This window comes from Aquila chrysaetos, chromosome 12 (assembly GCF_900496995.4).
Source record: "Aquila chrysaetos chrysaetos chromosome 12, bAquChr1.4, whole genome shotgun sequence".
In the NCBI taxonomy this organism is placed as follows: Eukaryota; Metazoa; Chordata; class Aves; order Accipitriformes; family Accipitridae; genus Aquila; species Aquila chrysaetos.
The window spans coordinates 18973634-18989763 of record NC_044015.1 but is presented as its reverse complement, the minus strand read 5'-3'; the positions used below and the strand labels follow the sequence as shown (position 1 = coordinate 18989763).

General features: G+C 37.5%; 2 protein-coding genes across 5 annotated transcripts in view; both read right to left on the bottom strand.

The window, feature by feature from the left end:
- VAV3 (vav guanine nucleotide exchange factor 3) overlaps positions 1 to 16130 on the bottom strand; it is a 184368-nt gene that overhangs the window by 64600 nt on the left and 103638 nt on the right. For 2 of the 4 annotated variants that reach the window (XM_030032568.2, XM_030032571.2), the window contains exons 16-18: positions 14698 to 14799; positions 11954 to 12054; positions 3159 to 3181 (exon numbers count right to left, since the gene is read on the bottom strand). In XM_030032568.2, coding sequence (XP_029888428.1) covers positions 3159 to 3181; positions 11954 to 12054; positions 14698 to 14799 — 226 coding nt within the window. The remainder of the gene's footprint in view (positions 1 to 3158; positions 3182 to 11953; positions 12055 to 14697; positions 14800 to 16130) is intronic. The other 2 variants (XM_030032569.2, XM_030032570.2) reach the window with 2 other exon arrangements.
- LOC115348977 lies at positions 3 to 14851 on the bottom strand. Its single transcript, XM_030032572.2, has 2 exons — positions 14841 to 14851; positions 3 to 2397 (listed from the first exon to the last, which is right to left on the bottom strand). The coding sequence occupies exon 2, from the start codon at positions 2180 to 2182 to the stop codon at positions 1547 to 1549; it is 636 nt and encodes a 211-aa protein (XP_029888432.1). The 5' UTR covers positions 2183 to 2397; positions 14841 to 14851; the 3' UTR covers positions 3 to 1546.

Genomic DNA, 16130 nt, shown 5'->3' with positions numbered 1-16130 from the left:
TAGCAAAAATACAAATCAAAGATATGAATAAACATGTTTTCATGTAGGCATATTGCACTCGTTTGATTCCCACAATCTACTAAGCAAAGCCGGTTTTCTTATTTCCCCCAATCACCACCACAATTATCTTTACCTCATAGAAAGATCATACTTTGAAAAATATTCTTAGTAATGTACAGACTTTTTTCCATATATCGCATTTTTTCCTGACACTAGGCTCAAAAGATTCTTAGTCCGTACGTAAAAGGTTTATTCATACATCAACATCTTTTGATACCAAGAACAAATTATTTTTTAACCATTTATGAATAGGATAGTGGAAAAAACATGCAGTTTGGCACTATCTGCCCCAGATAATGTCCACAAACACAAAAGTATGGAAGCTGCTTGCTTTGCTTTAGTAAGGTAGAAACTTTCACTATTTATACTTCATACTTAAGGTAGCTAGAATTTCCTATGGAATTCTTAATTTTCTTATTTTCTGGGCAAGTACTTAAATATATTTAGTAACTCACATCCCTCTTTCTTTTAAATTTGGATGAACCAGGGCCATGTGAAATCAGAAACTCTGATGAGACCTTTTTTTTTTTAATGTATGTTGTACACCAAGACACTTAATATAGATCCCTGAAAATTTCAGTGTGAAATAAAACATACCTGTGAACTACTGATCTGCTTTTGCAAACTTGTTTTAACTGGTAGCTTGCACGAAGGTTCATGCATTTATTTATTTTTTAATCAAACCAAGCAGAGAAAAGCATGTTGCATAACAAAGGGAACAATTAGGTTCCTCTGATTTACTTGCAGTTGATACAAACTGGTGCAGGACACACACTGAGGCAGGCCAGAAAGCAGTAACCTGAGGCACAACCAAATTACTAAGCCCTGTAGCAAGCTGGCAAAATGAAAAGCTTGGTTTAAAAACACCTTTCAAGCTCTTGAGTCTTTGGACATGCTCTCTCTGTACCCCACAACTCTAATTAAAGAAAGGATGCAAGTTTTGTTTAATCGGCAGTGGGAAGAAGTAAAATTTAAAACCACTGTTACAATGAACGTAATATTACTGAATAAGAACAAAAGGCTGAATTATATCCTAGTTTGTTGTTGTTTTTTTTTTTAATGGAGGCTGTATTGCTGATCAGGATTGATGCAGACTGGTGATTAACTGCAGATTTGTACAAGAGAGGGAAAGGGGCAGGAGTGGGAAAAGGAAGCACAAAGGAAGATACAGAAATGTTTAACTGAAGTGAAAAAAAAAAAAAACAAACAATAATTCTGTGACAACGTAAGTCATGCACGCCAAAGGACCGGATGGAAAACAATTTTAGGGAAATAATTCTTGAGCCATATGAAAACATGCTCAACACCCTTAAATATATTGCAATACCAGTAGATTTCATTACGTTACTGGTATGAAATCTAAATCCACGTTTTCCAAAACAACAGATCCTCATCTATGCTCAAGCTTCCTTCTGCACAGGGAGAATTAAAGCAGGCACTTAAACAAAAGCCTTGGTAAAAATGAAAGCAATCCTGACATTTTGGATCAACTCGATAACAAATCAATAGCTCCAGAAGGGAAGCCATTTTTTCCTCTCAAAAGAGATTTACCAATCAAGCTAGGGGGGTGAGAAACCGAGGAGCAGAAGGGATTAGATACAAGCAGCATACTATTTTCTTCATCCAGCCACAGTATGTTCACCACAGTTAGCTTTACTGACCCTGGCAGCCTCGTCCACAAGGCCCAGTAAGCGATCTGTTGACAGCTGTCCCAACGCTCACTGCCTGTCAGCTGCAGTACTGGGAGAGTGTTAGGCAAACCGACCGTGTTGTAGTTTCCGTATTTTAGAGTGCCCTCACTTAGCGGGTATTTCTGGGCAAAGACATGAAAAGCCAGGCAGCGCGTGGCAGGAGGCACGGCCGAGGGAGCAGCGAGGAGAGCAGGCAGGCAGCAGCACAGGCAGGTCTGTGGCAGCGCAGCCCGCTCCTCACCCGGAGCTCCTCCCGGGCCGCCTGGCCCTTCCCCTGCCAGGCCCCCAGGAAGCCAGTGCCCGCTGCCGCGGCCTGCGCCCGCCCGAGGCCCACAGCCAAGGAGCTCGCCAGAGGGTGCCGGGGCTCCCCTCACCCAGCCCCCGCCGCCACCTGGGGTCACGGCGACACGACACCGAGACGGCTCAAACATCAGAGGGCACAGTTGTGGTCAGCCCTGCGCAGGACTCCCTCCGGCACCAGCCGCGTCAGCAATAACACCCTTCTGATTCCGTTAGCCCTTTTAGTGATAGCACCAAACACACACGTGCTTACGGAAAGAAGTAACGTACACGCTCCTACGCTGTTCATAACCAGCGTGTCGTTTAAGCAGTTAAATGACCATACACTTCTGATCTAAAATAGATGCTAGAAACTATTACGCTCTACGTTTGAAGGGCTTCCTCTCTTTTGTCAGAGCTGGCAGACAAAACCCAACTGCTGTGCCTTTCTGTACTTCAGTGGAAAGGCACCAGGAGTTGGCGAGAAAATAACCCCAGACAGCTTCCAGCCTTCTTGGGCTGATAGCAAGGCACACTACGTGCACCATGGTAACTCCTCTGTGCAGGGCCCATTTTACCGTTCTCTCCAGCTTATATAAACTCCATAACCACTGGATAGCTCCACAACTAAACTCTTTTTACATGAAGAGGCAAACACTGCCCTGCCGACCCTTCATCGCCACACAGTCTGGTGTGGCAGAGATTGGGACACTAGCATATTACTCCAGCAGGACTCACCAGCATTTTAAAACAAAACAAAAGGAAAAAAAAAAAAAGATTACTTTCAACTCTACTGCCAGATTTAGTCAAGGAACAGTAAGGATCAAAGTTGTGAAACAATCTATGGTTTTTACCTGTAACTTAAAAAACCAATCTCCACCCCTTCCAGTGCTCTCAGCATTAAGCCATACCAGCTGAAAATCGACTCACATTTTGAACAGAATACATTTATAATCATGAATACCTTGTTTCTTAGACAATTTCTATTTTTCCACCACTCTAAAGAAACCTGTTGTTAAATGCGGAAGAAAAGCATACCTGCTCCAACAGCACGTGCAGAAAGTAAATAAGGAGCTCTTATGTCACTGACAAAACAAACATCACATGCAAAGGAAAACAAATCCTTACCTCATGTTTCAGGTTCCCATGTTCTGAAACATAAGTAAAAATTGGCATTATTGACGATTGTAAACTGTACGCTTTTTATATAGCAATCTCAGACTGTACCGTGTTGCATTAGAGAAAACACTGCTGCCTTCTTTTGCTACCTGATACCTGCAGCCGCCCCGGCAGCCCGGGGCTGTGCCAGGTCCTGTTGTGCAAACCCTGCTGCGCTCTCCTCCCCGCTCATTGGTCCTGCCGGGCTGCGCCGAGCTGGCTAGGAAAGGCTCCTTGCTGCAAATCACACTGCACTTCCCAGCAGTGGCATGGCAATCTAGTCCGCTCAACTTTATAAACTTTCAGAACACTTCAAATATACTTTATAAATATTGACTCGTTGGGAATTCAAAAGCTACAGCTCTTCACTGCAAGTCGAGTTTACACCTTTTCGTGTCTCTGTCTTTTCATAGCATGCCAATGTATATCAAGATAAGATGAACACCTTTAGCGTCAAAATTTTTTTGTATTTCATGTCTTTAAGTTCAATTCAGCATTGCCTTAGTATACCACAGACTCTGAAGCCATTGGTGTTTTATCTGCTGCTTTTGCTAAGGATTTTCTAGTTCTATTTAAAAATGAAGGGGGGGGGGGGGGGGGGAGCACCCCTGTGGGTGATCAAGACTGCATCAAGACAGTAACACTTTTGCACGCCCACACCACCGCACATCACAAAAGACACAAAAACAGGTATTTTTTTACATTTTTCTTTGAATGTCTAATCCAATAACAGGTATTTGGGTATACCCTAGATTCAGGTTAGGTGTCTTATCAGAGCACACACAGCTGTATTTACCTGTGTGCACTCTAGCACGGCACACGCTGTTGAGGCAAAGCACAAACTGCATGTCTGGTCGGTACTTCATCGCATTTGAAAACTTTTCCTGTAGTATCTTGTAAACAGTAAGCCATATTCATAGTAAATCAACTAAAAAGGTTTAACTGCAAGTAGATTTTGTTCTGCTAAAAAAAAAAATACATTAAAGTGTGGGAAAAACAATTCTTTGGCTTTCTAGCATTTTATGCAAAGATGATAAGGCATGCCAAGACCAAGCACGCCAGCTGAGGACTCTGGGCCTGGCCAGGGAGGCACAGCCTGTTTACCACTGGCAGAGCTCTCTTCTCACGTACGCTTTCAGTCACTATTTCCTCTCTCATACAGTGCGCCAAAGACACATCATCTTGTCATCTGCAGAAAACACTTTTATGATTATAACCTTTCCAAAAGTATTAATTTGCATTTGTATAGCAAGCAAAGAGAAGAAAATAAGCCCGCCCCAAAGGAGGAGATGCACGTAGACTATTGAGGTTTTCTAAGGAGCCTGAGGGAGTTAGTTCCCTAAGTGCTGCTGAAATTCAATATAATTTTGGTATTTACTTTTGCAATTTGATATGCCTTTCAGAATTTTTGCTGAAATCTGAATGAAATCACCTTTTTGAATGTTTCATGTCAGCATTATGACTGACTTCGAATTAAGGGAAGTCATTTAGGTAACTACTCACAGGGGGGCCAAAACTTCAAACCCAGACTTAGGGGTTTTCTTTCTTTTTTGTTTGTTTGTTTGTTAAATGGCCTATATTCAGTTCTGCAGATCTATTATCAAAAAAATGAAATGGAAACATCATTCTATCCTCCAATGGGAATGAATGAATCTGATTTTTAATGGTGGCTGTTGAATATTATTTTATCTCTAGGAAATATCCCAAACTCAACTAGATGAATGAGTTCCATTTGGTGATTGCAGAATCCCAACACTTTTCATAATAAATAATTACAAAACTCTTTGATTAACTTTCAATAATTGGATTCAAGAAATCACTACACAGGAAGGTAATAAATACCCCTGATAATGCGCATAAAATGAATTTCATTAAAAGGGAGGTGGGGGGATTGGATTAAAAAGAAAGCCCGAAACTTTGCCAACACTGAGGGACTGAAATGCCATTTGTGACTTTGCTATTAGCACTTCAGGAATAGAAAAATATCCAGTATCTGTATTTCCACATAAAAGCCTATTCAAAAAATAAGACTTATTCTTGTCTTGTTATTTCATTACAGTTTAAATATTCCTCTATTTCAGAATCTTCTGTATTGAATTATATGAATTGCTTCCTCATGAGAGATCTTCTTCCCAAACGTTACACAAGTACAAGAGCAAAAAAGCCTCATTTCTATGTATTTCTATTTTTAGAAACAAACCAATGTCTGGAGATATTTTACAGGGGACAATTTTAATTCAAGTTCCTGCTCATCACCAATGTGCCAATAAAATTATCAAGCAAGTGAGTTCTCAGTTCTGACAGCAAACTACTTTTACTGCCATAGTTCAGCACAATTTTTAGTTTTTTTTTATTCACTGAGGCCATGATACCATCAGGTCACATTTTGATAATTATATTTTACTACAAAAGCAACATGAGCAGCAGCTGGCCTCGGTAAGTGAGGGAGCACAGATCGGAAAATGGGAATAAGCCACTCCTCGGGGATGCAACAGAGCAGCTGGATTTACATGCTAACTAAATGGAGAATAAGAAGAATATGTATTAAACTACTCACCTTCCTATTTTAAAAGAAAATTCAAAGTATTTAAAATGCAGCAACTGTGAAGTAAGCCACTTTGAAGGAGCTGTGGGACTACCTGCTCCTTTCCAGTCATTTAGCCAGTCACTGCATAATCAGAAGAAAAGCAAATTGTAACCTAGAAGTACCATAGTGTAGGACTCTGCACAAAATATCAAGCCCTCTAAGTGACTTTTGTTTAGGTTGAGCAAGAATGGTTAGTTAAACAACACAGCTCAACCTCTGTTGCAGTTAAATAAAAAATGGCATAACTCCAACGAGCATTCTGGGACTTAAGCATTTAGTTGTCAACTCTGTTGACATGGTAGATTTGGAGAAGAGCCAGCAATTTTGCAACTATTGATCAAGCCAGCAAAAAGGTAAACAGTGAAAGCTGCTGGTTTCTTTTTGGATGTCAAAAACACATGCTTTTTATGAATAATCTCTAATGTGCTGTAGCAAGCAATTATTACATAAACAGCATGGACTATATTATTGGGCATATACATTACCATATGAAAGCAACTCTAAACTTAACCCATTCATATGGTAATATTTTCTTTCAAGTTCATCACACAGCTGAAGAAACTTCTCTTCCACCTAAGGAAATGTAGTACTTTTTCAAATGGAATTATCTGAAGGAGAAAGGAATCATGCATACATTAACTAAAAATTACTATTAAAATGCCCAGTTAATGTTTTTCTAATCAATTTATGCCCTGATGAGAGATGCTTCTAACATCCCCTGGGAACAGCAATATAAAGAAGAAAATTTTGTGGGTTTAGCACCGTATTTACAATATTTAAAACATTTTCAGATTCTAGAACCATTATTGGAGGTTCATCTAATTGAAATATTCAATAGTCTGTGGAACAAGCAAACATTTGCCTGAATACTTAATTCAATATAATTGGACAGACTTGGAAAAATTCCAGTCTGGCAATAGAAATGGATTGTTAATTCTTGCTGTTTTAGACTAGGAAACAGACTGGAGTTCTGCAGTATGTTCTGGGCAGAGTGATACTGTTTTATCAATCCTGAGGACCTCTGCAGAAATTGCAAGGGCCACAGAACAACCTATAGAATGAAACTGGGAATAATGAGGGAGACAGCTTCTCCCTTTGTCTACTAAAGGCATGTCTTACTCATGCTGACTTACCAAAGGTCCCACTCTTAACCATTCCCAAATATAAACCCTTCCAACTAGTGGGAGAGCATCACCAGGTAAGTAAAATTGCCCTGTACCTAGAAATAAGGTATAGGAATGCAGTTAAGAAGAAGAGGAGAGCTCCCCATCAGCTGCCAGAGAAAAGAACAACACATACATCCTTATAAATGGCCCTGTCAGAGAAATATGTGCATCCATTTTGTAATCACTGCATTTAAAGATTTCGTAAGGCCTTGTGTTTAAGACTGCACAATCAGACTTGAAGGACTTCATCAGAACATTAGCAAAAAAGAGGGGGCATGGAGGGTTTCAAATCGCAGAAAAATTAAGTGATAGGGCATCAAAGTAAAATATGTGAAAATGCAGAGGACTACTGCTACAGTGCAGCATTTCAGGGGAAAAAAATTTAAATCAATGATGACAGAAATGAGCACAGAAGACTTCAACCCAGCACTGCCAATTTACAGCAACAAGGGCAGGAACAATGACCAAAAAAACCAAAGGCTAAATGTAGATATTTGGTTCTATTTATTAATTCAACTGATTAACTCTGCATCTTTTATTGCTGCTACTGTTAAACTGGCCTTCTTTGAAGCAAAATGTCTGAAGAGCTGGCGTATGTTTGTGTATAAGGCATAGCATGAAAACATAACAATTTATCTTCAGATTTTGTCAATGTGTATCATCTAAATCTGACACTTATTAAATTTGTCATTCGAAAGGTTTCATCTGTCTTTGGATGTCTGTCTTTTGACTTTTTACAAACTGTGACTTGGAATGAAATACAAAAAAGATTTAATCCACTCAGGGAAGTTGTAAGCATCATTTCAGAAAGGCTAGCAGAAACATCTGCTCTGTGGTCTAAAAAGAAAACAAAATCTTAAACTGTACAAAACCAGAAAATGCTGAGGAAAATTCAAATGCCTTTAAGAAACCTAATGGTATATTCTCATTGCAGTGTTTGAATTCTGATCAACTCTTTTCAAATAGAACTCTAGAAATAGAAGAGGTCTACAGAATGGGGATGAAAATTATTTGAGGCATAGAAAAGATTCCACTTACAAAGAGATAATAAAAAGCATTTAAGACTATTCAGTTCAGAGAGTATACTAATAAGAGGTCATGAGAAGTTATAAAATAGTTTATCATACAGAAGGAGTCAGTCAAGACTTCCACAAAGTTGCACGTTAAATTAAAAAGGTAAAAAGGTCAAACATAACCAGGGTAAGATATGCAACCTACCAAAAAAACCCAACAAAAAACAAAAGCCAAACAAAAACTCTACAGAACTCACTGTTCCAAAACTTCTGAAACGCAGTTAAATATTTCTATCAACAAAAACAGGGAAGCTATGCAAAAGCATTAACAAGACATAAAAACTCTTAGAACACCAAAAAGATAAAAAGAAAATTTAACAGGATTAAGAAAGTAACATCATTCCTGGGCATTGTCTACCACACAGAGGATTTGCACTTTCCTAGGAAGCATCTGGAATCAACCATTGGCATAATGACAGAACACCAGATTAAACAGACCACACATATATCATGGGATATGTATATATTCATTCCATGTCTGTGGCCGTAACTAATACCACATGACTGGGGAATAATAATGTCCAGTTTGCTAAAAGGATGATTGTGTTTACTGTCCATTATACCCTGTGAAAAAGGCTGTAATAGTCCCCTAGAAACAAAAGAAATACATAGCAATACAATAAATGTTCCAGGCATTTTTTCTACTATTGAAGCATTCAGACTATGCTCCACAATTTCTTAGCTAATAGCACTCTCAGGCCACCTTTGCTAATTTCCCACAGGAGCAGCAAATGACACCACTAGAAAAATTAAATTTATCATAAATTAATTTCTCTAAAGTTTTCAAAAGGAAAAGCTTCAAAATTAAAACTATGTTAGAATTTTGTGCATGTAGAGCATACTTTTTCCACAAAATGCAGTGAAAATGTTGAATTTTACATGATATCTTTGTGTCTACATTCCTTTAATAACATTTCATAACTTAGCAGGCAAGGCAGATAACTTATGGGAAACCTCATTTCTCAGCATAGCTCTGGAAAAATGAAAACATAGCTCTGTAAAATCATTCCTACTCAAGTTGCACAAACCAGTATTTAACAGTCTGAACTGTGCCATATTTTCTGGACCATATAGGGAAGCAGGAACTCGTAAAGCTACTCCTTAAACCCTTCCTTACTCTGTGCACATTATGAACGGGCAGCACTGCTCAATCAACACTTCTTTCTTTAAAAAGGCAAAGAGTAAAAACAGAAAACAGTAGAGAAAAATCTCAAGATTTCCCTTCCTACTCATTAGCCAAAGTCCCTCATCAGGTAGACAGAGGACACATTTTCAGCAAAGTAGGCAAAACCATTTGTCCTTTCCATACTCATTCATTCATAGAGGAAGGGGGAGCATGGCAAGAACTGTAATTCAGAGTTTGTTTTTGCTCCTATGATCCAGTCTCAGAGCATGCTGTAAGGAAAATACAGCCTAGCACCTCCTGTCATTCTGCCTCATGAGCAGGTGGAAGATACACAACTCTTCTAGTTTGTACTAGAGGTGCAGAAATCTGGGAGCCTTTGCACAGAAGAAAAATAAACTGAAAAGAGAAAGAAAAGTGTGAAGAGGACAAAGATCAGAACACCTGGTTGTAAGCTAAACACATAACACAAAACAGTATCTTAACAAGTTGCTTCCAATTTCACTAAAGAAAGACTCAGTACAGTATCATTTTACAAAAATCAGGGAAATGATTTAAAGTAAAATCCAAAACAACATTCTGCTCCTTTGAAGTTGTAAAATTATAATTTATTCCACTCACAAAGAAGCAGAAATGTGATTTGTTTTCTTTATTTTGTTCCATCTAGCAAGCGCACAGCATTAGGTAAGTATATATGCAGGAAAACTGCAAGGAATCAGATCTTGTGCTATCTAGGCATTTATGGTCATTCTTACTGAATGGTCATTCTTGCACCATTTGTGTCCACAGATCTTTGCAGAGGAACAGAAAGACGAGCTCCTGCCTCCTGGGTGCCAGCTATCCAATTAAAATAAAAACTACAAAAGCAATTAAAACAGAAGGTGTAAAAGAAAGAAAAAAGTAGAAGTAGGGCTGGTTTATACCACAGAAGATAGCTCTCTTGTGAAGAGCAGTATGTGTTTGTTTTTCCACTCTATCAATTTAAATGTAATTGCTTTAAAATATTCAAATTTTAATATAATTTTAAATATTTATTTTCTTTAGAATATCCGTAGGAGGTTCTGTGAAAAACCTCTGTTCCAAAAAGGATTTCAATGAAAAATACTATGATTGCTTGTATGGTTTTCAGATCTACAAAAGATTATTTTTTAAAAGGCCAGACTTGGAGGATAGCATGGAAGATCTCCAATACAGGAAAGCAACTGAGAAAATAAAGTTCACTGACTGCAGCAGAAGTCACTACCTGCCATCCTGATGACTTCATGACAGAATGGAGCAGGCAAATAGCACAGTGAGCCAAAAGCGAAGTAGAACTCAGGAAGTAACGCAAACAGGGACAAAGACAAAAACAAGCTTATGCTATTTTGTAAAGAACAAAAAGCTAGAACCAAAATCTTGAAGCAGCAGTTTAGTGAAGAGCAATGGATGAAGTCATGATGTAATTCAAGCACTGGGAGAGAGATTATCTCTGCAACAGCATTTTGCAAAGACTGTAGTTATCTAATATATATTAGATAAATTTCTATTATTAGATATTTATTAATATATATTAATATTTATTATTAGATAAATATCTAATATATATTAGATAAATATCTATTTTCTTTTTGACATCTATAATGTCAAAAAGAAAATAACCCAGTGGAGAAGGTTGCAGTACCTTATGAGAGATGGGAGACATGAGAAACTTCACAAACAATTATGAAATAATTCTGGAAAGGAATGTACAGGTTTTAGAGAAATGAGAAGGACAATTAATTAGAAACTTCCCCAACATATACAACTACACTTTCCAGAAATTGTCATGTGTTCCAACAGCTTCCCTCTTTCAAACACATTCAAACTACATGGGAGGGAAACTGGGGGGGGGGGGGGGGGATGTTCTCAGTTGTCTCCCCCATCAGCACCAGATCATCTCTAGAAAGAAGAAAGAATAGTTAAGAACCTGGACAGAGGGAAGAGTCAAAAATGGCACTAGAGTTGTGACTAGCTGGCTGGCATGTAACAAACTCACTGCCACCAATTGAATAGGTACAGGGAAGGGAAGGGGGGCAAATGATGAGAGCTAACGTTTGGCATGAGCAGTGGGAGATCCAGAAGATGTCTGCGAGAGAATTACAGATACAATACTGAGCAGAAAGGGAAGAGGTCAAATTTGGAGTCATCTGAGGGAGACCAAATGGTAACTTAAGTCAAAAGAGTTCCTTAAGGTCCCAAAGAGTAGAACAACAACAGGGGAAGTGCAAAGTGACAAAGGCCAGGGAAGAAACTCACAGAGAACAGCAACCAACTAAAAGAAGAGGGGAAAAAAAATGGTCCTTAGATGTGTGAAGTAGAGAACCATCAATCACCTTTTTGTGAATATTGTGAGTGGACAGAAACCATGGAAACCAAAGAGATGAAAGAGGAAGCTGAGGCAACACAAACAAACAGCTTTAGGAGCGGAGAGGAAAATATGAAAATTGACATAGACATAAAGGGAGACCCACAAGGATGACAGATGATATGCCATACAGTAGGTGTTACATATGAGCAGTCTACAATGAAAACAAAAGCAATTCCTTGTTGTATACGACATTGACGAAGAAATTGGGTTTGACCTATAACAGTTCTCTCCTGCTTTCAAACATTTCAATTTAGTAGCAATAAAAATCCCTATGAATTCTAAATGCAATTCTAATTGTGCTTATAAATGGTAGTTTCACAAGTATGTATGTTACAATAAACTCAAATTAGAGGTAAATTAAACCTTAATTATATCTAGCAAGTTTTATGTCCTAATTAAAAACGGTATTCTAACAATAAAAATGACTTACCACCTGAATTAGCTCTGCCACAGTTGTCTAATCTTCCTAAACATTCTTTGTGTGCTCCAACTCCACACTTAGAACATAAATAGCCTTGATAAAATGTTCCCCTGTAAAATAAAATTAGGTAGTGATACATTAGAGGTGATAAATTCCACGCATAAAGGAAATAAGAGACATGACAGAAGGCATTAGAAGTCATTTGCTGTTCTGCATAATGATAGTCCTTAACGGCTGGAGAAAAAGTGACAACTGACAAGTGGCTCATTTGCTTTTCGTCACTAGTAGCCATTTAAAAACCACAACCAGATAGTTCTTCTGGACTACTAGTAGAATAACAATCTCCATTATAATTTAGCCCAAAGCAACGTGGGCACAGTACACGTGAAACTGTACCATTATGTACCTATCCTACTCTAGATCTACACTGCATTTCATCTCAATGTAAATTTGCCTAGACACCATGAAGAATAAGATCCATTTCAAGAGAGTTGTAAGTTTGAATATATGTTTAAGCATGAAGGAGTTTATAGGCTATATGGCAAATATTCTTGACTTTATATTTGTTCATTAAAAAAAAAAAGCTACATAGGCAGGTACACTTCAGTAAACATTCAGATCTGCTAAATAAGGGTCACTTCCCTTACTCTAAATGTTCTCCAATTCCCCTTAAGGAATTGGAATCTGAATTTGAGTCTTAGGAAACTGATTTATTTTCAGATTTCTGCATGGCTTCTCTCTTAGGTACAATTCACTGAATGGCTAACAGGGAAACAGGTTTTTTACATGTACCTCTGAGCAATTTTGAGAGTTCCATCTACTGATGTATTTGCTTACTCTTCGTACTAGACTTATGTGTCTCCAAAATTATCCTGACCAGTTTGGAGTGATTATGCATCCTAGTCTAACATGACACCTTTAGCTTCAAAGAAAAATCAGGTGTCTCATATGGAACACAGGATTGAACAAGTTAAACCTGAGGGGAATGTACAGCAACTGCTATTTACTAAAGCAATTTCTAGGCTGTTAGTGATGAAATATATTTTTAATTAAATTCAGAAGCACAATATTTTTAAGTATCAGAATACACAAACTTAAAGACAAGTAAGTAGAAAGCATAAAAATATTTTAATGCAATCTTCCATTTTTATTTTTTTCCTTATTGCTACACAGGAATGCAAGATTCTCTAGATAAAAGTATAGGACATAACATTACCGTTCACTACAGATGCTTCTAAGACTAGGATTTTATCCCCACTTACAAGTTTAGGCACTAAGGTTCAGACTTTTTTTTTTTTTTTTTTTAAAGTATTTACACATAAGCTTATGTTTGAAGCTTAAAATGACAATCCATTTTAAAAAGTGATTGAGGCACTTTATGAGGCTAAGTCCAGTAGACTTTCAATACAACTTAGATATCCAGGGACATGTCTATATACCACAAGGTAGCACACTTGGGGATACCCAAGCTATCTTTGAGCAAATTGGCATGCTTATGCAGAACAATGCAGCATCACGTGGGCTGTGTCCTGAAAGCAAGACAGCCGTTTCTCAGCAACAGCAGTTAGTGCGGTAAGAGAGACACAATGACTCAACTATACTGCTTCAAATTCAGAAATTAGCTCTGACATCTCTAAGTTCAGGATGTCTGCACCTCTCTTCATAGTCACTTAGACCTGATTGCATTCAGGGAAAAAAAAAAAAAAAAATCTAAAAAAAAAAAATCTCTGAAAATCCAGGTCAGTCTAACTGTTCAGGAAAAAGGTTGCTAAAGGAAAAAATACATGACAAGGAGGAACATACCTGAGGTTATTTTATTCCATGCCTATGCTTAAGAAAAGAACTACCCATACTTCAAATGCCCTTTCTAAAACGCTGTGGCTACATTTTTTGGAACATCAACAATATGCAACATGAGCACCTGAACTGGCCAAAGTTTACAAAGCTTTTGCATCTGCAACTTAAGACTATGAAATTTAGGTTCAATACATACCTCTTTACCATTGGACATTCCATATTTACAAAAAAACAAGGTGGCTCCTAAAAGATAGCTCAAATAATGAATGAAAAACTACAGATGTGCATGCACATGTGTGTTTCAGAGGAAAGAGGCAGCAAACATGGAACTTCTTAGCTTAGGTTAGCCTTACAAATCCTTGTTCATGAAAGCATTAGTTGTCTGCTAGCATTTCTTACCTAGCTTTGCAACATCTATCTTCAATTTGTCTACATATCTCTGGTTCAGAAATCCCTGTTAATGCCTCACAGTTATTTTCTGTCTCACAAAGCAATCTACCCATATCAAACTTTTATGAGCATCGTCATCATCTGATTTTCTGAAAAAATATTCCATCTGTTCTTGTGACTGGTGGTCTACAGCAACGGGACCCGTGGAACAGCCATGGTAGTCAAAACTGTACAAAACGGTTGTCATTTACATAAGAAGTCCTGTATTAAATAAAGCAATTCACATAAAAGGATCATTATAAAGCAGCCTTCTGATAAGTGAGGAGCATCTTGAGGTTTTGAGTTTTTAACAGCACTCCTGCTAACATTTGGAAACTTGCTAATACAACAAGAAATACTACATACAACTTCATGGCTTGTTTGTCTTGGACAAGTAAACAGCTAGCCATGTGTTTCCACATACTCCTTTGACTCAGATATTTCACCTGGGAATGAAATTAAAAAAAAAAAAAAAAAAAAAAAAAAAAAACCAACCAAAACCACCAAACACCACATAAAAATCTTACCTCAGAAGCATCTGACAGACTTTGCAAGATGTCACGCGACTGAAGGTATGCATTTTGAACTCATGAAAGCTTGTATCTGCATAGTCTGGCCGTATGTTTGACCTAAAAAAAATTTTGAAAATCTACTTTAAACCGATGAAAACCAGAGTGTAATGCAGCATTCACAGCAGGAAATCTGAATCCACGAACAACTAGTTTTATTTACACTCTGATGTTTTTCACTGAGGTAAACCAGAAATATGGACTTTACCACACACCTTGAAATGAAATCTAAATTATGATATTATGCAGACCTGGTCCTTAAAATACACCCTGTAACTACCTTAGCTGTCACAATAACTAGAAAACTATACATCAAAACAAACATCATTTGTTTTTTTCCTGTTCAGTAACTAGGATAATTTTATGGACCTAAAGAATGCTCACATTTTCATTCTCAAATATTTTGTTATGTGGATGTACAAAAAAGAGCAGCTCATACGGAGAACCACATATTGAAAACATGAGCAGCAAATTTGGGACAGTTAGGTCACAATTATGCAGCAATATGCTAGATAACACGAGTGATTTCAAAAGCAGTTAGAAAATATTTACTGGGGTTTGGCTAGTCTTTCTTAAATATGTTGCCCAATGCCTACAGCTGTTGCTTCACACAATTAATTTAACAAAACAAAATAGATCACTGTTCACACTGCCAAGATACCAACATATTGGCTTATTTCCAAAGATCACGTTTATGTGCAAAGCACTGGTCCATTTACTGTACATGTGTTTTGTTTATCCTCCCTACTGATCCCTTTTGAAAACAGGAGTATAATTTTTAAATGACGCACTCATCATTTTATTGCACTGGTGACTGTTTGCAGGTTTATTTAAATTTTATTAAGTGATCTATTCCTTTTTTTGTCATCTTCCCCATTTCCAAGACTGGGGGTGGGAGAGGAAAACAGGAATTTTCAATTGATTTATCCTTTTTTTTTAATTCAGTGACATCCCCAAACTAGCTTAACACTGTCAAAACCAGTAAAAATGAAATGCTAGGTACATAATTTCATATTAAGCTAGACTCATTCAGACAAGAAAAATATATATACAGTAAGGATTAATGTATTTTTAAATATTATTTACATTGGAATGCTTAGGATTCCATAAATTTCTGGTATCTTTCTAGCAAAAACATAGGACTGCAAGATGCATAGGAATTAAAATAGGAAAAAAATCCCAAGACTAAGAATGCAATAACCTACAACACTCAAAGGAAAGACCAGAAGCTTTTCTGACACAAAAAAATTACGAATTCATGCATTAAAGTTGGAGATACTTATTAAATAAGTTTCATTTTTATGTATTATAAATAACTTCTAGACTAAAACATAAACCAGCCACAAATTCCAATGAAACATAAATATAGATAACCATGCATCAATCTCTCC

Bases quoted from the DNA above. Each gene is read 5' to 3' on its own strand.
- LOC115348977 (XM_030032572.2), bottom strand. From the start codon at position 2,182: ATGTTTGAGCCGTCTCGGTGTCGTGTCGCCGTGACCCCAGGTGGCGGC.